General features: G+C 43.5%; 1 protein-coding gene across 1 annotated transcript in view; it reads left to right on the forward strand.

Annotated features, from left to right (window-relative positions):
* LOC108792295 (unconventional myosin-X-like) overlaps window positions 1-25,555 on the forward strand; it is a gene marked incomplete at its 3' end in the record, with an annotated part of 64,068 nt that overhangs the window by 32,771 nt on the left and 5,742 nt on the right. The window contains exons 2-5 of the mRNA XM_018563036.1: window positions 5,237-5,335; window positions 21,973-22,131; window positions 23,427-23,614; window positions 24,325-24,450. Coding sequence (XP_018418538.1) covers window positions 5,237-5,335; window positions 21,973-22,131; window positions 23,427-23,614; window positions 24,325-24,450 — 572 coding nt within the window. The remainder of the gene's footprint in view (window positions 1-5,236; window positions 5,336-21,972; window positions 22,132-23,426; window positions 23,615-24,324; window positions 24,451-25,555) is intronic.

The raw sequence follows: 25,555 nt of genomic DNA on the forward strand, positions 1-25,555 counted from the left end.
AATCTGTAGCACAAAAATATGTCTGTTTTTTTTCAGTATTTTAAATTTTTTGCAAGTATAGCTAGTCACACTATAAAATAAGTGTGTGTGTGTATATATATAATCTAATTATTATTATTTATAACATGACTTTTTTTTCTTTCTTTTTTATAAAAAGCATCCTAACGCAGATGCCAAAAGAGGTTTTCAGTGCCTGACAGCCTCCTACCGCCGCATCCGAAAGGGTGTATGCATGCTGCATATATTCTTGCAAGCCCCCATTGGCCCCGTGACTTATGTTCTCAGTGCCTGGGTGCATTAATCTAATTAGCTGTAATAATCCTGTACAGTGTGGATACAGAGACGTGGCCTCCGGGGGGTTGTGATTTCTTTTTTTATGGCGGTAGGAAACTGGAGCAAATGACCGGCAGAAGTGACAGTTACTTGCAGTGTCATTATTTAGTGGCCTTGTCTAGCACAGGTGCTATATCGGGTGTGCGGGGCGGTCAGAACGTATAGGGAAGCTTGCATGGTTTGCAGAACTTCTTGCCACGCCATTTACAAATGCATTCCTTTTAAACATGAATATTTATCATTTCATACCTGCAACCTGCCTGCTGAATGGCTTAAAGTGTATGTAATCCCCAACGACGGAGTTCTCGTATCTGCTCCCGTCAAAGGGTATCTATGGTCAAAAACCAAAAATTTTGTATTTCTATAAGTTCTCTCCCACTCCTAATAACCAGATCCATCTAGAAGTTTGTATACTTATTAAAGAGGCCCATAGGATGGACTTTCTCAATGCAATGACACCATTTCACTCAGCCCTGTGAATATGTACTTCCTGGTGTCACCACCCTAACTCCAATGTCTGAATGTCCCGCAATGTAACATTATCATTGCTTGCTGCAAGCACTGCATGATGGGAGATGTAGTCTTGGAGATTGCATCACATCAAGCAGCAGGGAAAGAGATGCAAAGCACACTAGCAATCCAGGAAGTTGTTGGAAGTGATGGGCAGACAGAAGGCAGCACTCACTACATAAAAGGGACTTTTTCATGTAAGCTTTGATTGCATTATCAGAAACAACTCTTAGTATGTATTCCTATTACAATGCTGATGTTATAACAGGAGAGGATATGCTGGGACCTTATAACTCCTTTTTAAATATATAATTGAAAATGATATAACTGCATGAAAATATCTGTTAATCCTGTTGAAAATCCAGAGTTGTCCTGTGCACACTTCCTGCGTTCTCAAGGAGTCTAATTAGCTCTCCCTGCGCTTATCTCAGGCTACAGAGTAATAACGCTGACTAAGCTGCTGAAATGGCCAAGGTTTGGGGGCTATGGGGGACCCCAAAAAGACAAATCGGCACAACAGCTGTAACCCCCCCTATAGTGACCATTCCCTGCCAGCATCCAATCCCCCATGCCACCCACAATGGTGAATACGTGAGGGACAGCCCTGACATCAGCTGTGGTAAAACTTCAAATCCCGTAATGCCTGTGGCTGTCATTCTTGCAGTGCCTCATGGGACTTGTAGTTCCACAAAAGCTGGAGTGCTGAGGTTGCCTACTCCTTAGTTAGACAATGCTTTTATTATTGTCTTGCCGCCCTAGACCACAGCCTATGTGGCCTTATGGGAAATCTGGATTGATGGAGAGATTCCTCTAATGGGGGACACAAACGGAACACATGCAGTGTAGAGAAGGTGAATAACCTAGTGCTTTGGTTTTTACTGATATCTGAGCCTCCTGTCTCCGTGGCAACCGCTCTCTACCATTTTTTTTCTAATGGTGTCACAAGTACAGGAAGTGAGGGAAAATTTCCCTGGTGGCGTCCTAGACCACAACAAAAACCAGACCAAAATTGAAACCCTTTTGAAACTGTATCCAAATTTTAAAAATCCCAAACAAAACAAAAACACATTGTCTGTCTTTTCTTCTAATTCAATATGGATTCAGCTAAAATTGTCTCCCTCAGAAGGAATATTTTGGTTCAGCAGAGTACAGTCCCAGTGGGAAGATGTCAGGGAAGCTACGCGGTACAAAGACATATGACATTATAAATTATTTAAGCGCAGCGTCTGCAGTTTTTGGCCAAATTGCCTCTCGCTAAGGAATTGGTAGATAAGGTCTTTGTTTTTTGTTTTTTCTATCTCTCTGTGCTGCTTATTCGGCACAGATGGATTGTACATGTCTGTGACCGACTGCCAATCGCCCTGTCAGCTCATCCCCACAGGTGACAATCATGGTGACAGCGCCGGGGAGTAAATACTGGCTGCATTTGTGATCCCGTATTCAGTGAGAGAGGTCGGTCCAGCGGTGACAACACACTGCAGCAACACCTTTTATAGGATTGGGCATACCCCCTACAGGACACGTCCCCCGTCCTTGTGTCTGGGTCTTTTGTTGTCGTGTGGCGGCAACGATGACAGATTTTGCGTCCATGTGACAATAAAATATTGCCTGATTACTGAAGCTCTCTGGGTTGCCACTGACCACATGCTGAGAATATCCCAAATGATGTGTCATTTAAAGGGATTGTTTTCAAGAACGTCTTGAGGCAAAATCAACCCAAGACGTGCTGATGTTGGCCAGCAAACGTCACGTCTGTTCTGTTTTATGTTTTTAGTCCTTTTTGTTTTCTATTACTTGATGTCAGATTTAGCAGGTTTCTCCCAGTGCCTTTGGGTGGTCTTACTAACTGTTGCATATGACCTAACCTTTTTCTTAAGCCCTCTTCACAGGGGTGTCCCTGCACTAGGCACTGCCTGAGGCCAGGACGGGGGTGGTGGGGGCGGTCTGCTGGCAGTGGATGCTTGTCACGGGGTGGAGGGTTAGGTGTGGGGTTGGGGTGTAGCTTCTTACAGGGGAAGGAAGGTTGAGTGGCAGTGGATGGGAGAAGATGCTCGTTACCCCATTAGATGCCACCTGAGGCAGCTGTCTCATTATCGGGATAGCCCTGCCTCTCGACACTTGAGCGAGAGCAGTTTTGTGCATTTTTGTCCTTTTTTTTTTTTTTTTTTTTTTTTTTATACATGCGAATGCAAGTTTTTGAAGCCTTTAATGTTTTCAAGTTTCTGGCATTTTTGTTTTAGCCATCATCCTTGTACCTGCTTCCTGGTTCCTCCTGTGTGGTTTGTGCTATCAAAGCAAAACAGCAGAAAGGCATCATGGCACACTCACAAAACCAGCATGTAAAACAACATGTCTCACCACTAAGGATAATGACAGAGGTTTGGATACACGTCTTCAGCCGAGGATGTGTAAGCCGCACTGCCGCGCCAAGGCACCTCTTATAGTGCGGTCCTAATTCTAAACTATGAGAGTCTCCATCTTGGAGCACATGGGGGCAGAAGATATCAAATTGGGTGCAGGTTTGTTAGGAGGACGCCCAACCTCCTTAAAGGTACAGAAACACACAAGGGATCCCGCACATCCTATTGGCAGCTGAGACATGTTGTTTTACATGCTGGTTTTGTGAGTGTTCCATGATGCCTTTCTGCTGTTTTACTGTTCAAAGCCCATTTCGTGTGCACCTTACTGTATAACTGGTAACAAATTGTTGAGTGCGTTTGTCGTTTGTTTTGCTTGTGCTATCAAAGCTCCCAATCCAAAAAAACGTAATGACTGGGTTATTCCCAACCCTTTGCCGCTTTCCACGGTTCTTGTAATGGGCATTGTTAGGGTCATAAAGGTTCCTGTGGGCATCGCAGGGGTCTTAGACGTTCTTATGGCTATCGCTGGAGTAATAGAGGTTCCTGTTGGCATCGCTGGGGTCGTAGAGGTTTCTTATGGGTATCGCTGGAGTCATAGAGGTTCCTGTTGGCATCGCTGGGGTCGTAGAGGTTTCTTATGGGCATCGCTGGGGTCGTAGAGGTTTCTTATGGGCATCGCTGGGGTCACGTAGAGGTTTCTTATGGGTATCGCTGGAGTCATAGAGGTTTCTTATGGGTATCGCTGGAGTCATAGAGGTTCCTGTTGGCATCGCTGGGGTCGTAGAGGTTTCTTATGGGCATCGCTGGGGTCGTAGAGGTTTCTTATGGGCATCGCTGGGGTGGTAGAAGTTCTAAGGGTCCCTCACCAGGTGGATGAAAATCTCCACATCCAGCATGGACACTCCTGAGTCATCCATCTTTTTCACAGGCCTCGGGGTGCTAGGAGGAGGAGACTGGTTGTTAGGTACAAAACCTTGCTAAAACACCTGTGTTGCTTGTTTGACGCTCCAATTAAAGTCTAGTCCATGGGTTCCTTTTAAATAGTGTAAATGGGAGGTAAGGTTTCTATCTAGTGAGCAATGAATGCTTTGAAGTAAAAAAAAAAAAAATTGTTTGGATGTTACCTTGCTTTCAATTCTAATATTCATATAGGACCTTTATGCAAAAAGAGCTGTAATGATACCCATAGCTTAATAAAATGTACACCATGGTGCCCCTTGTATCCATGAGTATAGCCTGCATCTGGTTCCACAACAGCTGGAGGGCCGGGGTTTGCCCACCCCTGGTCTACATTGACTTAAATATTTCAAGCTTCCACCAACTGTTAGTTGGAATAACTCCCCACACAGAAGATGAAATGCATCACCGATTGGGTTGCTGCCACACGGCAGCCCCTTTTTACCTTGATGCCCAGCAATACCAATCAAGGACAGAGGTGGATGATGAACATGGCCACATTTTGTTTTTCTTTTGTCCCTTTTGGACCCTTCTTTCATCTGGAGGACATTGCATGAGGCAATACGATACTTTCTAGACCTATACCTACATCTGAGAGATGTACTATATGGCTGTTTTACAGCTTATATAGAGCTTTATGAGTACAGTTTAGAGATTTCTAAGCCATCTATATCACCTTTTTAGCCACTGAGGGTGCATGGTGTAAAAGTTTATTTAAATGCAAAAATGTAAGGACTAAGTTCGCACAACTTTATTGTTGGCATGCATCTGGAATTATCGCATGCCAATTGACTTGAATAGATACCCAGCTGCTGGTGCGTGGTTATTTCTATAATACCTTGTAATTGAATGATATGGTAATCGTCCGGAGACTGATTAATGACGAATGACTCATGATGTACTTTGTAGATTAAGTTCTCACAAGCACTGTCCTTCTAATTTTCTACAGTAGTATTATAATTGTACTGTATCCCCATAAGTTGCGCTGTGCAAATTGTTGGCGCTTTATAAATCATGTATAATAATGTATGTGTGATCTAGTGTGGGACAAGGGCAAAGTTCATTCTTCTATCTAGGGCAGTCATGTATGGCTTGTAGTAAATGGAAGCTTGGTGCCCGCCACTGTCACCTCCAGCAGCGATGGTGAGGTCCTGTTCACCAGCGACTTTGGGCAGGTAAGATCAAATTTACAAAATGGTGGAAGAAGCAGATGTCTAAATATTGTTGGAATACACATCATATATTTTTTGACTTCCTTGACTCCTACTGTTTTTATCACCATTTGTATTCATAAGACTGAGATACATTTATCATAGGTAGCTGTCTATCTATACAATGCGAGTTGTATCCATATAAACCATCAATCTTGATATCTCATTGGGGTTTGGTTGAGCCATCAGGATTTTCTTCCTGTCTTGCAAAGGATGTTGGCTTCACATCCCATCTCGCCATTGGGAATTTACTTTTATGAGTGTGAGCAAAGGTTAGTAGAAGTTCTGACCATGTATTCATTGCTCTCTGGGCCTTTTATTTCATGGATAAATGCACCTCGTGTTTCTGGTAGGTGGATTACAGGGACAGGAAATGGAAAATCTCCCTAATGGGGTCACAGACAGATATAAATACTCAGTGTCTTAAGCCACCTGCACTCCATACAGCTTTGCGACCTTCTGTTAAAAATGGTGGTGCTCGCTGTGATTGAACGGATGGCACCGTGAAGGACTTCAAAGTGAAGAGAGGTTAATAACCAGCACACGTAATATTCACTGAATCTTCTTCACATTTATTGAATAGTCACCGAATGTTCAAGTACCAACGTTTCCGGGGCCACGCAGGGACTGTCATTATGTCACCCTGATGAAGGGACCCTACGTGGCCCTGAAACGTTGGCACTTTGACATTGTGACTGGAACAAATGTGAAGATTCGGTGAACACTACATATGTACTGGTGATTTAACATCTCTTCAGACATAAATACCCAGCAGAAATGTTAAATCTTCCCCACTATATGAAAACAGACAAGTGTTTGGAGTTAGCCTATAGAATTTGATAAGGGGTTTTGGGTGCCGAGCAGTCAATGTTAATGCAATAGACAGAGGGGGGTTGCCTGTTTTGGTCATTGCTCTCTAGTGATACACCCCATATGCTCAAATTTGGGGGGAAATGCTTTCTAGATGATCAGCTTCCAATTGGCCCTCATTTGGAAAGACAATCCTTATTTCAGAACTAGTTAGGAACAACACCTTCCCTCTTTTAGGTCTGATCTCCTATAGAAATGTACTATAGGGCTATCAAAAGTGTTTTACTACACTAGTAGTGGTGGGAATCAACCGTTTAACCACTGTTGGTACAATAATCCTTTGTGGCCCATGTAACTGAGGACGTGGCAGGGGCGTGCTTATATAATTACTTCTAAAAGGTTTCTCATCTTAGAAGGTTGGCAGGCATGGACCAGGCCTTGCCTCAACTCATACCTCCTTCACGGGTGGAGGTCATATGCTCCCCCATACCCAGATGGGCCAGGTATTCTGCAATCCAGTGCTGTGGCAGGGGAGCGCAGCATAGGGCAGTAGAAGTGTTTTTTTTTTTTGGGGGGGGGCGGGCTGGCTTAAAAGCGACTCATACTGGCCATACACTGCTCAAGCGGGACTAGCCCGAAATTCGGGCAGTGTGTGGCCCTCATAGGACACACCTTTAGTCAAAGGTGAACTTGTCAATCAACTTTTGTTGAAGCTCATCCAAACAGAGAATACCCAAACAGTGACTTCAACTGATTGACTGCAGTCAAATAGTGGCACATGACACCACTGAGCATGGATGAGGAAACCTAAACATGCATTGTATAGACAGTTTATTTCTCTCTGCCCTGAATGGTTCAGGGATATTAAAACATTTATATAGTTGGAACAAAAAAGAAACCAAAAAGCCCTCTGCCAAATTGTCTGTAGGTGGTGGTTGTATTTGGCCACAGACATGTATATCCTAATTCAGTGCACCAGCTGTTTCCAGATGTGGGGCACGTTGTGGGAAGAGATGCCTAACATTCCTCAGACGGGACCCTCGTGCTAAGAGGTCGTTAGTCACAAAACACTCCTACTCAGGGATTTCCAGGGTGCGTGCATTCCCTTGTAGTTTCCCGGGAGTGTCTCTAATAAAGTCCTGAGACCATCCTTAATGGACAGGATGTGGTTACTGTTCTAAGAGAAGAATCCAAGATGATCACAGTGGCCGGGGAGAACCTAGAATTCATTTAAAGAGAGTCATGAAACTGAGGTCGAGGTCCATAAAAAGAATGGCTGAGTGTTTAAAGTTTACCTATGGACTACACACCACTGAGGCACCCATGATCATCCAGTCTAGTAGTTCACCAGAAACCATAATAAAGGAGACAATGGAGAAACCAGCTGCTTTAACCAATCTGTCATGTGTGTGACTCACGTGTGTGTTGAGGTGAGGACACGTGTCCACTGGAAGAGTGAAAACTGAGGATGCCATTCAGTTTGTCATACTTGGCGCGGATGTTTTCTTTATGACATCATCGCTTTGATGGAAGAAAAGGTCAAAGGTCAAACTGGATGACTCGCTTCTATCTTCTGTATGCATGTGTTCCATAGAACCAGAGTGCGTATAGTATACAGTTGTAGAGGTCCTGCCCCAGGCCGTGATGTTATCTCTTTCCTGAGTTTTTTGAAGCTCAGACACCAAGACCAAGTTTGGTAGCATTGGTATGTGTCCGTTAACTTGACAATAACTCCAGGACTCATTTTTACATCGGGTCTGAGGACTAGGAACACACACCGTTGCACATTTTTAGTTCTCTGCTGCAAGGTTCTCATGGCAAGGGGCCTTTTACATTTGGACCTAGAAATTCATATTGCCATTGTGAGGGTTAAAGGAGAACTATGAGGTGAGTGATTTCCACTAACCTCATAGTTCTAGCCGGCCTGTGACAATGAGACTGTCACAGGTCAGCTCAGTAGATCGGGAAGTGAGTGAACACATACCGGCGTTCGCTCACCTCTCGATCATGTCACGGCTCTCTGCCGTGACAGGGGAGGGGCTGGATTCCCCCCTCCCCGCTCTGCCAGCGCTCACTGACGGATCGGATGAGGAGGGGGCGGGTACAGCTGGCTCTGCCTCTAGATAGGCAGAGCCAGCTGTCAGTCACGCAGCTGGGCGGATCCCGGCACAATTGTCGGGATCCGCTTCAGCTGCGGCGTCTTAGTATACCGCGAGCAGCTGCTCGCGGTATACTGCGGCGTCTCAGTATACCGCGAGCTATAGCTCGCGGTATACTGAGCCTAGGGTGACGGGAGGATGCTAGTTTGTGTCCTCCCGTTACCCTAAGGAGAACTATGGGGAAAAGACTTAACCCCAATCAGCCCATTTGTCTTGGAAGTTGTGTGAGAACCCATACGTTCTGCTGTTGGCTGATCTAGCCACATAGCGCATCTGTTGGTGTGTTGTTAGAGTAGCCTTTCTCCACCAGGGTGCCGTGGGCACCCTGGGGTGCTTTTTTGCTTTCCTCAAAATTTTTTGCATAGCGTCATGCCTTTCCATGGTGCAGACCAGCACCTGATGTAAGTGGGGCTTCCAAAGAGTAGGGGAACCCTGATGTGAATATGGGGGTTCATGTAAAGGAGGGATCCTGATGAAGGAAAGGCAGTATTCCGTTATGAAGGGGGGGGGGGCTCCTGATGTGAAGGGGAACCCCTTATTTGTGTTTCTACATGGGTCCCCTGAGAATGCTGCTAGTAGACACCATCTTGAATGTGATGTCCGCAGACCCAGGAGACTCAAAGCTGTGACTCACGTGACCCACTATATTTTCCCTCTTCGTCCCTTCCCCAACAGCTACATGAAAAGGCAGAGAGGTGATGGGCAGAGTAGCTGGGCCAGTAGAGACAGTAATTGGACACTCCCGAAGAGGAGGGGGCTATAACATACAAGGGGGGCTGGGCTGGACAATTAACTAAAATACATATTAAATAAGAATACATATCCCATCATGTATTGCTTCCAGCAAGCAATGATAATGCTACATTGTTAAGATGTTGAGTTGTAGTTCAGAAGGCAGGCTCTGTGAGAGTGGTGAGACAAGGAAATGCATATAGTCAAGAACCAGCTGCACTCCTTACCGGAATAGTAGTAAACCTGCCAAGCAGGTGGGTGCTTGTAGTGACCACGGGCGGCCCCGTGAACAATGCAGATAAAGAAAGGTGTGTCACCAGCACACCAAAAGTTTTGAAGCAAAAAGTCCTTTATTGACAAATCGCCATCCAATACAAACGCTTTCGGGGTCTCGGCAGTACCCATTCATCAGGCTCAGAATGGAAATGCATATTCACAGGGCTGAGTGAAATGGTGTCAGTGCTTTTAGGAAGTACATCCTATGGGCATTGCATCAATAATGACTTTAATATAAATAGAAAAATGTCTACTCACTAAAAATACATTAAACATTCTTTGCAAATAAAAAACCAAAAACCAAAAGAGGAAGTGGGAGTCTCTGAATGAGAAACGTCTATAAATTGTTTATTTTCGGATCACTTTTATTGTACACAAAGCATCTGCTTTCACTCTTGTGTGGCAAACAAATTGAGGAAGTAGGACGCTGATAGACTCCCTCCATGACACAATAGTCCTAATGACCTGTAAAGTCCAATGTGAACGACTACTCCACCCTTCTGACCATGTTACACCCATGAAGCATGATCACATTCCTCATCCTCCACCCTCAAACTGCCCCCTACTTACCTGCATCACAGGGTGCTTCTCACTGGAGCTTTCTGTGTATAGTTCAACTCGACACGCACAGGACAAGACTACAACTCCCATCTGTCACTGCAGCAGAGGGACTTCCAGATCTCAATGGAGTACGACCACTGTGATGTCACCACATTTGTAGTCCATTGATGACTTCCTCCACCCCCATAACTGAAGGTCCGTCCATACCTCTGTATGGACTCAGGGCTGGGGCAATAGTCTGCAGGAGCCAGAGCCGATCGCAGTTGCAATGATTTGGAGGCTCCAAAGCAATAAATTCATTTTTTTTCTTCATGTTTTTGCATTTATTAATTTTTTAAAAAGGGGGACACAAAGTGCCTATACTGGCACTTGAAATTGTTTGGCAGGTGTAAAAAAAAATGGAGGAGGAGATGAGCGGGCTGGTGCCTGTTTACAGGCGCCTGCGGCTCACAGGAAGGCTGCCGAGGTCCCCAGCAAGGGAATAAGGGGGTCCCCTTTGCCGGGGACCTTGGCAGCCTTCCTGTGAGCTGCAGGCGTCTGTAAACAGGCATCAGCCCGCACATCTCCTCCGTCTTCCTGACACCACGCTACCCACCTCTGGCCCCCTGGTGAGACACCACACAGCCTTCACAGCACTACTGAAAGTCTGCATAGCCCACCTGGGACCCCACACAGCCATCTGAGGGTCCGCATAGCCCATCTGAGAGTCTGGATAGCTCAACTAAGAGCCCACCTGATAGGCCCCAGAGCCAGCACAGCCCTGGTGAGAGCACACACAGGCCACTTGAGACCCTGGAGACATCAGGGAACCACCATCCGGTCCTCCAGCTGTGGTGAAACTGCAAATCCCTTCATGCATCTGCCTCTGGGAGTCATGCCTGTGGCTGTGAGAATCCTGCAATGCCTTATGGGACATGTGGCCCCTACAGCTGTAGGGGCCAGAGTTTGCCCTCCCCTGTTGTACAGGCTCGGTGACCTCAATGGGTTCCTTTTCGATCTTTGACCACCAACCACTGTGAAAATGGCCAACTAGCCTTCAGGGCTATATGCAGCTTGGAATAGATGGCTGTGTCTGTTCTACCAACTGGTGGGTTGGATGCGCCATTATCTCCAAGGGTGTAAAGGAAGACCTTCCATGGCTCTGCCCACCATGATTCTTCATGAGAAATACATCTCTGGTGTATGGATTGTGAAGATGGAGATCTGACCTATTAATGCCTTTCTGCTTTTACAAGGTTCTCCTATACCTTGCACTGGTTTCATGGCGGCAATTTGATGACCCGTCTGGTTATAACGTCTCATTTGTCTTGTGGAAATGACATCACCTGCTCACGATACAGATCAGATCAAAGAAGCAAAAAAACATAAAACCAGAGCTTTGGGTCTCGGTGATAATTATCTTTACAACACCCTGCAGAGCTGTGACAGAAGAAGATCTATTACACGAGATCAATGGAAACATATCTGGAGTTCTCATAGAAAGGCCGTCTTCTTCTACTCTGACAACATTTCGTGTAACACAAAGTATTTTATACACCAGAACATAAACTGACCCCATAAGTAGATGTTTTATGTGAGCGTTGGGATTAAAGTGAATGAAACACCAAAACTTTCTTTTTGTGATAGTTTTGGATAAAAGTGATTGAAGTGAACGTAACCCCAACACTCTTTTTGTGATTAGTTTTGGATAAAGTAGGGAAGGGTTAAAGTCGTATTAAACTCCAACTTTTCAATACTGAATCCAGATCAAACAAATCTAGATCGCCCAGCAAAGCATTGCTTTACATTTTCACCCAGACACTGAGTCATCACATTTCCAAACGGCTCCAACTCTCTCAGCTCAGCTTCCCTGAACCTCCTGTCCAAGATCACAAGTGACAGAGCATACCCTCTAGCTAGGGTTGCCACCTGTTCAGGATTCACTCGGACAGTCCGGGTTTTGAATGCTGTGTCCGGGCTTCATGGCAGCAGAAACCCGGACACAAGATGTCAGGCAGACAGGGGCAACCAAAATTAAGATAGGGGCTACTAGCCCCCCACTGAAAATAGTCTCAACTGTGATATTTACATATGAATAAGCCATGGCTCATTCTCCCAAAAAAATGTCCTCCCTAGAGTGTTCAGGTTTTCGCTTGAAGAAAAGGTGGCAACACTATCTCTAGCAAATGTTCATTTACTAGCTTGTAGAAGGGAAGAGAAGGGAGCATTGAGGAGACCAGTACCTTGCCTTGCTGTGACTGTGTGCTTGTGGAGACGCACACAGATTACGAGCACACACAAGGGTGGCTCCATGTGGGCTCTGCGGGATCTATGGTGGGCTCTACAGGGTCTTAGGTGGGCTTTGCAGCCTGAAACCCTGCAGAGCCCACCATAGATCCTACAAAGCCCACCTGAGACTGGCTTCCCTGCCACACTAGTAGATTGCCTTGCTGTGTCTGTGTGTTTGTGGAGACGCACACGGCTTACTAGCAAACCCAAGGGTAGCTCCATAGGACCCTGCAAGGGAAAGGAGCCCCCCCCTCCCCCTAAAACAGGATATCGGGAGCAGCGTCCATTGTAAGTGATTTCATCAGCATTTATCGAGCGATTTTTGCAGCGATATCGCTCATATTTCCACGCAATATCGCTCTATGTAGCCTCTCCAATCCATTTCAATGGAGCTGTTCACATCTCGTCCAATATCGCTTGTAGCTCCTACAAGACCCTTTTTTCGAGCGGTTTTGCTCCTGATTGCATACAGCCCAATAGGAAAAAGTCGCTCAATATCGCTCGTCGCTCAGTGTGAATGGGGCCTTAGACATTAGAGTCCAGTGAATGTAATATATTGAATGCCACAGTATGGCCACACGGTGGAGCTGAGGAGCATAGCAAATACTTATTTTCTATGCTCCTCAGCTCTATCTATTGGCTATAATGTAGTATTACAATACATTACATTCACTGTCTGTGTGTGTCTAGTCCATTTTAGAATATCCATTCATAGAAGACCAAAGACACGGCTGAGAATGCAGCTTGTCCAATCATGGCTGGTATGGCCTCCATTCACTAAAATGGCCTTTCTATACATTAGAGGTCAGTAACTAATGTATTTTAATCCCACATTATGGACACTAGATGGAGCAAAAGCGATAAAGTAGTAATACAATTAATTACATTCAATGGCCACTATGGTATGGATAGGTCTTACAATCTGTGATTTATCATTGGCCTTTGATTGGACAAGCTGCATTCGCAGCCGTATCTCTGGTCTTCGATGAAGGAATATTCTATTATGCATAAGCGATCTATGCATTACAGGCCAGTGAATGTTCTGTATTATAATGCCTCACTATGGCCACTAGATGGTCCAGAGGAGCATATGAAATACTTATTGTCTTTGCTCATCAGCTCCATCTAGTTGCCATAATGCAACATTACAATACATTACATTGACGGGGCGAATGGTTCTGTAAATAGTTTATAACTAGACCCCTTTAGTGCTTTGCAGTGGCACATCGAGAGAAATCTCTTTTTACCTGTTAGTGTTGAATTACTAAAGGAGTAGAATGTGTTCTCTTTGCAAAGGGAATTTTCACTTTGTAGAATGCATTTTCACCTAGCTCACTGAATGAGGTCAAGCGAAGAAAAGTAGAAGAATACCCGACCACATGCAGGAAAAATTAAGACAACAAAAAAAAAACCTTAATTTTTTCTTTTAACTTGCACATGATTTGGATGATTGAAGTCAGCCGAGCTTCACCCCATTCACTAAGCGAAGTGAAAAAATAATTGTTCAAAGTGAAGATTCAGTTGGCCAAAAACTTAGCTTGCTGGAGCCAACTTCCACCATCCAATCATGTGCCAGCAAAAATCATGTTTTTGGTGTGTTGTGGTTTTTGTTTTGTTTTTCTTCCCATTTTGCAGATGATTACATATCCTTTGCAAAGTATTTTTTTAACTCCACTTCACCTCATTCACTAAGCTAGGTGCAAAGTGAACGTAATTGAACCCCATGACATTCATACTCCAGCCAAAGTTGCGATTTTGTTGTTTCGATGCAATCGATTTTAAGGCAGAACTAATACTAAGTAACAGCCGAAGCCTATTGTTTCTTCGAAGCACAATACATGAATTTTCGGGGAAAAATGGTTTAATTTTAGTATTATAGAACATTATTATTGAGAAAATGCTGAAAGTGTCGTTGATGAAATGAGGAAGTGAAAGAGGAACTCGGCACAAAATAATGTGAGCCATCTATGGGAGAGGAGGGCGTTCATGGGAACGTGGTATTTCGGCAATCGTGGGTAAATGAGTTCTGATTTTTGCTGACTGGGCCGAGTGGAGACCGAGAATGAACCATGAGGCATTGCAATGGTTTGCACTGGTGTGTGTGTGTGATATATATAATCTATATCTATCTATCTATCTATCTCATCAGTCTGCTCATTTCACTACTTCTATACTGCCACCAGTACAGGACACTGGGACTGGCTGAAGGGTTAATATCCACACACAAGTGACATCCATGTCTGCAGAATGTCACCCAGCAGTTCCATGACCCCGTGAAATGCCTCTGGTGTTACACACAGGGAAACCAGGCCGCCTGTAATTCTGTGTATCCTCTGCTAACAAGGGGTCATGCGTGAAGGAAGATCAATGTAACACTGTGTAATGTATCCTTTTTCACCATAAACGTTTTCCTGCAGGAATTTCCTCTTTTCATACAATAAAGAGGAACTCCAGTCACGAGTGAAATCCGTCAAATTCAATAGAACCGGCTTTTATGTCCCTGTTTTCTGCAACAGTACCCGCAGTGAATGTTCCATACACCTTCCCAGCAGCTGAAGGCACTAAAGGATAACATTGCAGACCTGAAAATGCTGTATGCCTGGCTGTCTAACTTCAGTGGCCCTCCTTACCCTCTTGTCTGGCACTGCATTGTAATTGTAATGTCTTCCTTACATTGTAAAGTGCTGCGCAAACTGTTGGCGCTATAAAAATCCTTTTCAATAATAATAAGGGTCCTGTAGGTAGACCGAGTCCCGGGGCCCAAAACCAAGAGTCCCAAAGCTACAACAAACACGCAGTAATTAAATGTCGGAGTGAAGTCACAACTCCTATTTGGGTCATTTTAGTGACTCGGAGAGGTTCATTCACGTTATACAACAGACGAATGCCATTCACACAGTAGTAGCACCACTAGATGGCGCTGACGAGTATAGGAAACTCCGCCATCTAGGGGTGCCAGTGCTGTGCGAATGGCATTCGTCTGTTGTATAACTTTTCTAAATGAACCCATTTGAGTCACTTTGAGGGACTTTAATAAATTAACCCCCAGAGTATTAAATATACTGAATTAGCATGACGGCCAGGTACCTGACAACAGTGTTCAGCATTGGCAGCCTATGTCTTTTGGACAGTACAAGTTTAAAGTCGACCTCCAGACAGAGTAGTGCAAGCAGTGTAAGTACCTGAATGTGACTTGGTATCAGCCCCTTGCAATCCCGTGTACAACAGACCTCGGACTGGGGGGAGGGAGAAGCAGCACAAGGCGCTAATCACTTGTGCTACAGCGCTAGGAGCATGATGGGAGAAGAGAGCAGAGTAACACTGCATTTAAAACACAACTTTTACTCGAGTCACATTTTTAGAATGGTTAAATCTTACATTTAAAATGTGTGAATCTTGGGTGAAAGCCTTCATAATGATGATGATAATATAATATTAATAATATCAATAATATTTCTTTATGATTTTTTTTATTTATTAATAATAATAATAATTTGTCTTTTATACTTGCCCGGTGTTCAGGTTTAAATTTGCAATTTGTTTATGTACACTAGACACATTCGTTAAGAGACGGCTTGTGATTGGCTGTTGGCTGTTTACCTTTCCTTTTGTGTCCTTTTTGAGCTGCTTTGACATTTAGCTGGCGCTGAGGACACCCGGCTGCTTGCTGACATTTTACATTTATAATTGATGAATAATTGATGTATTTGGCGCTTCTTTATATGTCACCTGAGGAATCTCCTCTACCGCTATTAAAGGTCGCGTTGGTTTTTTGTTTTCATTGACCAGAAAAGCTCATGGCGGACCTTGGTTGGCTTTCTCGGGAAATTATAGTAAATGCCACATTTACCAGAACATTGTTAATGCGATTTTTTTATTTTTTTTTTTCCCTTTTTTTAATGCATTGGCCCTTGTCCTGTTTACATTGTTACATTGTTATGATTTTGTATAATGATTTGTATTTTTGTGCTTCCTCTTATGATCCTGTGAAAATGGCATTGTCTAGATGCAAAAACGAATTTCACGCCTCCTAACGGCAACTACATATCCCATTACGGGGTGTAATACCCCCAAAAAAGTGTATGGTAACCCACAATCAGTGTTTCACTATGTCTGGTATTAGGCCTCAACCTATACACTTTTCTTAATCAAATCATTTAGAAAAAATCTGTTGCAAAGTTTATTTCCCGGAGATCCTGTTGATAATAGCACTTCCTGTTGCAGGGGGACACCACTAAGCCACGGCCTCAAAATTTAGCAGCAGCATTGTCCGGCTGCCGTGCGCACTCCTTCAGTTGGCTGTTGGAACCCTATCAGCTCACCTAGAGGAGTCTTTACATTTTTATGAGTACCTCAGGGGCCCTGGAAACGGATAATGTCAAGAGTGGACCCCAATGCTTTCAGCTCATCCCTATTGGTTCATGATGGCAGGGCTCATTGGGCATTAGGGAAATGGGCCAGCGGGGGGGATCTTGAATACAGATATAATTCAGCCTTATAGAGTGTCTGTTGTCATCAAGTCAAGCCACCCCTGGATGAGACAGCTGGAGACTTTTGTATGGGGGGGGGGGCTGTGATGGGGAAGTTGGTGGGCCAGCAACAAGGCCATCCACAGCTCCAATTTCAGCAAGTTCATTAGGAGTCGGCCAAAATTCCCTCAGTGTGGGCCAGCTTAAAATGACCCTAAACTCAATAGTTGGAAATGAATTCTTAAAAATACATTCAAGTACCCTAACAACTATAAAGGGAATTTATCAAAACTGGAGCAGACAAAATCTGGCGCAGCTGTGCATGGCAACCAATCAGCTTCTCTCTTTCATTTTCAAATCTTAACTGAACACACTGAAGAGAAAAGCGTATTGGTTGCCCCGGGCAACTACTCCAGATTCTCTCTGCTCCAGTTTTGATAAATTCCCCTCATTGTATCTTATTTGTGTATCACTTGGCTGTAGATCCTCCAATCATCTCTGAATTGGTGCAGACACTGTCCTTCCTTCTGGAGGGGGGGTACTTTTGTTCCCCATGTTCCCTGTGTGTGTTGTAAAGTAGTCCCCGCTCCAAGCTCGCTCCCGGGATGGACTAGAATCTCAATACAAATTAGTAAACTAAACATGAGATTGTAGTCCATCCCGTGAGTGAGCTTGGAGCGGTGACTACTTTACAACACACACAGGGAACATGGGGAACAAAAGTAGCCCCCCTCCAGAAGGAAGGACAGGGTCAGCACCAATTCAGAGATGATTTGAGGATATACAGTCGAGTGATACACAAAAATTTATCCTATTTGTGTAATAGTTAAGGTACCTGAATGTATTTTTAAGATGTAACTTCTAAGTTTAGTGTCACTTTAAGATGGAAAAGGAGGGCACCTTATAGAGTGAATATTTAGATAAATGGACACCCCAATACCACCACTGTACCCCCAATACCACCACTGTACCCCCAATCACATAGATCATGGTGAACGAAAGCACAATCCCTTAAACCCATTGGGGCTTTTTCCTTTTATTTTCTCTTCTTTCTATTTAATTTTAGTTCTAGTAACCTTAAAAATTACCAATGCAACAATCTAAAGGGAATTAGGAAATTTTGTGCTATATAAACAGCTTTGCAAGTGAAATGATACATTTTATTTATAAATTTTTCTGTCGGAACAAAAAGAGGGACATTCGAGGAGCAATGAGAGACAAAGTGATTTAATTCCAAAAATGGAACAATCCCTCTAAATCGATGGACAGTTTTTACACCATGGCTTATGTCGTGATAAAAAAAAACTGCCCCCTGTAGCTGTATTTGTGCTGCCTATACATAGGAACCATGAATAAGGAAATTAAACTAATCGTTTATATTTAGGGCTAGTACTGCTTTAAAATTTTCGTGTTCGATTTAAGTTCGTTTTTTTTTTTTTTGCATGTTAATTTTTTATTGCAAAGTAAGTACAGTACAATTATCAGGTTTCAACGGTGCATAATGTACAGACTTTTGTATGACAAAATGAGTTGTGGAAACATCCACAGTTAAATTTCAACAGTGCACATTCATGCAAACATAAGAGATACCATCATATAATGAAGTACACAGAAAGTAAAAACTTAAAAACTCCAAAATAACTGGGATGACATTTGTTAATGTCAATTTGAATAGCCTTAACAACATATGATCCATGTAATATATGAAAAAGGAGTAGTTGTTGGGTATTAGTAGAGCGATTCAGAGCTGCAATCTTAAGGTGCTGAACGAGAAGAAAGAGAAATAGATAAAGATGCATAATTGGGGAAGTATAATCCTGGGGTTAAATGTGTATGAATGAATAAGAGGCTTCTAAAGTACATCTAGATCGCCAAGTGTGTTAGAGAGTTTGGCAGTGAGGAACCACGTGGAATATTGGAAAATAATCATTACGTCACGCAATTGCTCTGTAGATAATTCAGAGATCAAATAGGCAGACCAGGTATCGAAGAATTTTTTGGTGCGTTGCAAATTGAATTTCGTATGTAATTTGTCGAGCAACATGAGCCGATGTAGCACCGACTTAAACCTAAGTAGTGATGTTGGGGTGGAGGTCAACCAATCTATCAAGATGGCTTTTTTGGTGCTTATGATGCAGATGTGTTCCCATCTTGTCAGTGCTGACGATGGGTCGGGTTGCTCTGGGGCTGGACAATGAAAGAGACAAATATCAGGTGAAGGAGTTCTGTTATGCCCAGAATGTACATTCGTATAGGAGATAACCTCCTCCCACAAGGATTGTACATAAGGGCACAACCATATGAGGTGTGTCAAGTCGGGTAGGGGGACCTGGCATTTCGGGCACATTATCAACCATTCCGGGGGCCTGTGACTTGCTATGATGAAAAAAATTGTAATCGATTAATTTCGATTTTATTATAACGCACATACAGATCCAACTACATTGGCCTATACACATACAGCGCAGCAATGAAGTAATAATCTTTAATTTCGACAGCCCTATTTATATTATAAAATACGACATTCGTACACATCTACGGTAGAATTGCGATGCTTTTCCCGGATCTGATGCACTAGAATAGGATTTGCAAATGATGTTGGCGTGAGCTATAGACCAATCGTAGGAAAATAAAACCCCACCGAGCTGCTTAGAATTGTGTTTGTGCGGATAATAAAAATTCTCTCTCAGCTGGTCGGGAATTTTGGTGATTACGCCCATTGTTATTTTTCAGCTGTTGGGAAATAATGAGCTGTTGTGATTGATGGGACTCTGTAGCTCCACCACAAGGCTGCATGGTACCCAAAGGGCCTTTTATAGCCCAGCTCCGGGCACAATCCCGGTTTAAGCAGTCAGACATTTCATTGTCAAAACATAATTCCCCCGTCATGTAGGTGTAAGCGGGTTTAGGGTGTGGCGGCTTCACAGAGGGAATCACACGGAATTGACTTTTAACAAAGGCTTTCTACTAAACCTGGCCAATCCTTTTGTGCACATGGTGAGTAAAGGTCCTGCTGTACTTCCGCTTGCATATAAAAGCTGCAGGCCTCATAGACCCTACTACAACAGTTATGTCTCCGCCTCCCTCTCGTCCAGCCCATTCACCAAATTAAGTCTGGGACTGTGTGCTTTGTGACGAATGCTGCAGTCATGTCCCTGCCTTCTCCTCCAGCCCATTCACAAAATGAAGCCGGGGAATGTGTTTTGTTAATGGCCTGGAGGAGAGGTTGCAGAGACACGACCATAGCCCTGTAGTCTGAGACTTGCAGCACTTGTATCTGAGCGGTCCAGAAGTGCAGTGGACTCTACGATAATTCTGGCCTTTTTAAAGGTCTAGTCCACTGTATTGGTAAAAAAACTGCACACTTCTTGTGTTTGTAATAAATGCACTTTTTTTTCCCCCCCACACAGGAGCCAGTAAAGCATCGCAACCACGATTAATGGATCACAGGTGCAATGGCTCCTGGAGATTCTCCCTCCTTGTCCATATTTGTACCGAGGTACAGACATTCAGTAACATGGATGGGCAACAATGAGAACTATGAGTCCCTCTGCCCCAGTAGATTTGTGGGGGTTGTCGATGTGACCCTAGTTAATGTTACACCCTTATTATGGATTGAACATGAAACATGGTCCAAAGGGTAAACTTAGCCTTTAAACAAGCAGAATTGCTGGGTATAGAGGAAAGCCTCATGCCAGTACATTGCATCTGTGGCAATGGAATGTTTGACTGCTTTAGCTGGGGTGAGGTTATTGTGTTCAGGGCTTTGATCCGGCAGTAGAGAAGTGTACAGGTTTACCGGGATGTTGTAAAAATAACAGGCGTGCGTACACTGAAGGCTCCGCTTTTATGAATTAGTCTTGTGGGTGAGCGTTTGCGGCCATCGTTACATCTTTATAGCTGCTGAGAAGTGGCTTTAGCAACTGGTTTCCAGTAAAGGGATGTGCCAGGAATGCTGATCAATGCTCCAGTCAGTCTCTGTTTACACGCTTGCCATTTGCTCACTGACCACTAGGTGGCGTATAGTTGTGTATTCTGAGAGCACCCGAAGCTTCAATCACTCTACAGCTGTAGAATGTATTTAAAGTGTATGTATACCCAAGAACAAAAATGTCATATATTGCAGCTCACCAATTCTTAGATGTAGCGGCTGCATTCCTTTTCTTTTTTCCAGGCTTTTTTCCTCTTTATACACACACCCAGTGATCCTGCTGGTAATACCCTTCCTGTCCTAGGGTAACAACACCCCTCCCTCACTGAACTGTATCTATAGAGAAGCAGTGCTGCCACCCTGGGACATGAAGTGTATTAAGAATACAGAATGCCCCTCTTCTCTTCTCCATGATGTAGGGAGTGTTGTGTACTTCGCAGAGATAGCTGGAGACAATGTATCAGATAAGAATGCAGCACAGGCAGAGAGCACAGGAAGTGATCAGCTCTCTGGACTTTCAGCAGATCAACAGGTATTTTCTTGCACTTATCAAACAGTTATAACACTCTTTCTGTAATATGTCCATGTGTAGTCCATTTTAAAGATGGGATCAGGAAAGAGTGATTTCAGTTCAGTGCACAAATCTTGGGGCTAGACTTTCACTGGACCTTAGACCACTGGAGCAGAGGGGGGAGCAAAGCTGAAGGTAACAGTCTAAGGGGAAGCCGGGATCGTGGTTTGGGTGACTACAACTTTGTTATTTTAGCTCCTTATACAAAGCGAGCACTTAACCCTTGCAGGGGCGTCCCGAGGCCGGTTGTCACCCAGAGCGTTTGCCGGGTGACACCCCACTGTAACGTTAGCGCTCATGCGCGTGACGTCACCACGGGCGGATGTGGTCGCGCATGCACAGCAATCTTATTAATACCTGCCGGCAGCCATCTTAGTGATGGACGCTGGCAGAGAGAGGAGGGGACAGTCACCGGCGGAATAAGGTATGCAAATGACAGTCATTTTGGTGTCACCCCTCCAATGGTGTCACCCGGGTGCGGGCCGCACCCCCCTTGTGATGCCGCTGAACCCTTGCATTGCTTAAAATAAGTAAACCAGCTGAAGGCCACAAAGGAGGAGTGAGGGGCCCAATGTGATCCAAAAACACCAGTCTGACCAGCAACATGGCTGTGGGTGAAAACGGAGTACATGGAGGACAACCACACGTGACAAGGACAGCATATAAACAGCATACTATACAGTCTTTATATGTATTGCATTTCAGGGAATGTGAGCCCCAGACCCCAGTGCTGCAAAGCAAAAGTGCTAATCACTTAGCCCCCATAATATGGATGTGAGTGCAAGGAAATAACTGACATGATTTTTATTTTTCTTCTACCCCAGGAGTTTGTGTACCCCCGCAATTCACTCTCCCGCAACCATGTCCTCCCGATGCAGCAAAGTAACCAGGAAGGGGTGGAAGACATGTCCTTGTTGTCTGACCTGCATGAAGCCGCCATCATGTTAAATCTGCATCTCCGTTATCAGCAAGACAAAATCTACGTAAGTCATCAGCTGCCGTCCTCCATTAATAAATAATAGTTTCCTCCAAGGCCGCGATCTGCCAGCTGGCAGGATTGATGTTTCAAGGTAACATTTTATAGGTTTAAAGAAATTGTTTCCTCTCCTCTAGTGACCTTCTGGATGTGTAATTGTATTGCTTTGGCCTGCATGAGGTGGAGTTATGTTTTAATATATAACTAATCCAGAAACATCAAAGCTTGAACCTGATTGGCCGCTGAGCCACCACTCCCATTTCACCTTGTACCAACACTTATAAATGAACCACGCCGCAAAACCGGGTCAGAGAGTCACATTTCAGAATGATGGATAAACATGTAAAAAAAAAAAAAAGTATGTATGTAGATATATAGATATATAGATATAGATATAGATATAGATACATATATATATGTATGTATGTATGTATGTATGTATGGATGGATGGATGGATGGATGGATGGATGGATGGATGGATGGATGGATGGATGTGTGTATGTATATTCAATGCAAATTAATACAAATATGGATCAATTCATACACTTTGAATTAAATTATCTTAAGTTCAGCGCTCTAAAAAGCTCCTATGTGCTACCAAAGTGCCCTTCAATTGTCACAACAAAATAAATATATAAAAGTATATAATGAAAAAGTGTTCAATGAGGATTAATATAAATATAAATCGATAATCAAACTTTTCAACTGTACAAAAATAACAAAATGGATTATATCAATCACTGTGCCAACAGGTATAAATCTAGTGTTTCCTGAAGCTTCAAGTGTCTCCTTCTCATAGTGATCAGTTTGTACATCAGTCCAAGAGTGACCTAAATAAAAAAAGGGACTGAATTAATACACTTTGATATAATATAAAATATATTATAAAAAATATAACTTTTAAAATATTTAAATTTATTAAATATAAGGAAGAGACACTTGGAGCCTCGAAACACTGGGGTTATTTATACCTTTTGGCGCAGTAGAAACATAAATTGACATAAATAATTTAGCGCATTATATTATTTTTGTACAGTTGATATGTTTGATTACTAATTTATCATTTTATCTTTTTTTAATGTATTTATTGTATATATTTTGAGGTGAAAATTGAAGGGCACTTTGGTTGCACATAGGAGCTTTAAAAATCAAATAAACCTAACTACAAACAAACTCTCTCTCACAAAAAAGGAGAAATGTAATCCTTTTTTTCCCCCTCCTTAAGGTAAAATCAGTTTACTCAACATCTCTCCTCTTATTCCCGCTCTGTGCCTCCGGCTTACATTTTTATTCTCTTGTAGACCAATATCGGCTCCATTCTGGCCTCGGTGAACCCCTACAAGCAGATTCCGGGGTTGTACGACGAAAGCACTGTCGAGTTGTACCGTCGGCACCACTTTGGGGAGCTGCCGCCCCATATCTTTGCAATCGCCAACGAATGTTATCGCTGCCTGTGGAAGAGACATGACAGTCAGTGCGTGCTCATCAGGTACGTGCAAATGTTCTCGCCTCTCATTGTTTCATCTGTTTATTTTATGAGTTAGCAATGATAAGGTGAAGGGATACCAGATCGTTTTTACTCAAGGTAACAAACATTATAAATGGGCCAACTAATCCTTTTCACGCCCATGTTACTTGGGCTAGCCATAGGCATGGCCATGAGACTAAAATGAGCCCAATAGAATAGATTGGAAAAATCCAATTGTGTTTAATAAAATTGCTGTAGTTTGTGTGTTTTTTTTCAGTTTTTCATTTCAATTTGAGTCAAGGCAACTGGACTTGCTGTATTTTTCTTGAAGACATTTCACTGGTCATCCAACCAGGTTTCTCCATTCAGAAATGAGAAAGCTCATTCTGAATGGAGAAAGCTGGTCGGATGTCCAGTGAAACGTCTTCAAGAAAAATACAGCAAGTCCAGTTGCTTTGACTTCTTTGTTAAATATATATCATGACCTGGATGAATGAGAACCTTCACAGACATTTCAATTTGAACATTAAAAAATTATTATTGAAGCTGTCAATGTTGAAGCGGTCACGCTGGCAGCTTCAACAGCTTATATCTGGGCATTTCTTTGCCCAAAATTAACTTCACCATCAAATTAATTGGTGGTGGTAGGTGGCTTGTGGTGGACTGAACTTGAAGCTCCAACTCGTGCTGTAGCTCCGGTCGGTGAAATCTTGATTTTTGCCTTGTTGCAGTGGAGAGAGTGGGGCCGGCAAAACGGAGAGCACGAAACTGCTGATGAAATTCCTGTCCTCGATGAGCCAGAATTGCGCGGGAGGTGGGAACCAGACAACCGTGGAAAAGGCCATCATGGAAAGCAGGTCAGATATACCCAGCAGCAGCTTCTTCTTTTTATAATTTCTGTCTTGTAACTCGCTCCTGACTTCTGCTGGTGTTCTAAAAGCATCAAAGAAAGATTGTCAGGCGTGATGGTCACATTTCTTTGCCTCATACAGCCCTGTCATCAATTTTACAATCAAATGCCTTAAAAACTGAAAGATCTGCATTTTTTTTATATGATTCTTTGGCTTTGAATTGATGAGGTTGAATGATTGGCACTCGATCTGGCCAACTATGATCAGAGGAAGAGACTATGATTTGAGTTTCAATATCTTGCAACATCTACAGCCAGTTGTTCTTGTTACATTGGTCAACGGGTTGGTTTGTTTGTGGTGTAACATTGTTATTCTCTCAAGGTGGACCTCAAGTGCGCATTCGTATGCTACCACCACCTATAATAATATTATCTCGGTTGTTGAGGAATATCCAATTGCAGTAGGGGTTTGGGAAATATTTTTTTTTTCCTGTTGGAGCAAATTAGATCATGCAAGGGCTTTTTTTTTTTTGCTGTGGGTTTAGGGTTCTTTTGGATGCAGGTTTTCGAGTGCAATCTGCACACAGCGCCCAGACGTGACCCGTCCACAGCCCTCAATCTAGGATCAGCCCTGAGCACTACCTGCATGCCCACTGTCAGTCAGATTTGCAATTGCCCATGGTATCATGGGAGATTACACGTACATTGGATGTGACATCACCTGCTTTGATCCTCCCATGATGCTTGGGCGCGATAAACTATGCAAGAGGCATGGATGACAACACACAAAATACGCTGCACGCCCAAAAATGTGGCCCTCAAGGACTGGTCACCCCTGATTTGGACCCTTCAGAATAATAAAAACCTGTAACTGATCAACTGGGACTTATCAAATAAAGACCTTGGTATTGCCTTGGGTACAAAAAGAATGATCTGCATTGACCCAAAGCAGCCAATCGCATTCAGGCTTTTAGTTCCAAAGCAGGCCTGAATCTCCTGGGGCAATGCAGACCATTACTGTGCAGAACACAAATGAAGAAACAAATGAACTTTGTGGTTTGCATGTCTCAATGTATACAATAGCGAGGAGCCGACAGGAAGCAGATGATTTA

The sequence above is a fragment of the Nanorana parkeri genome, unplaced genomic scaffold (genome assembly GCF_000935625.1).
Source record: "Nanorana parkeri isolate BGI_ZX_2015 unplaced genomic scaffold, ASM93562v1 scaffold626, whole genome shotgun sequence".
NCBI lineage: Eukaryota > Metazoa > Chordata > Amphibia > Anura > Dicroglossidae > Nanorana > Nanorana parkeri.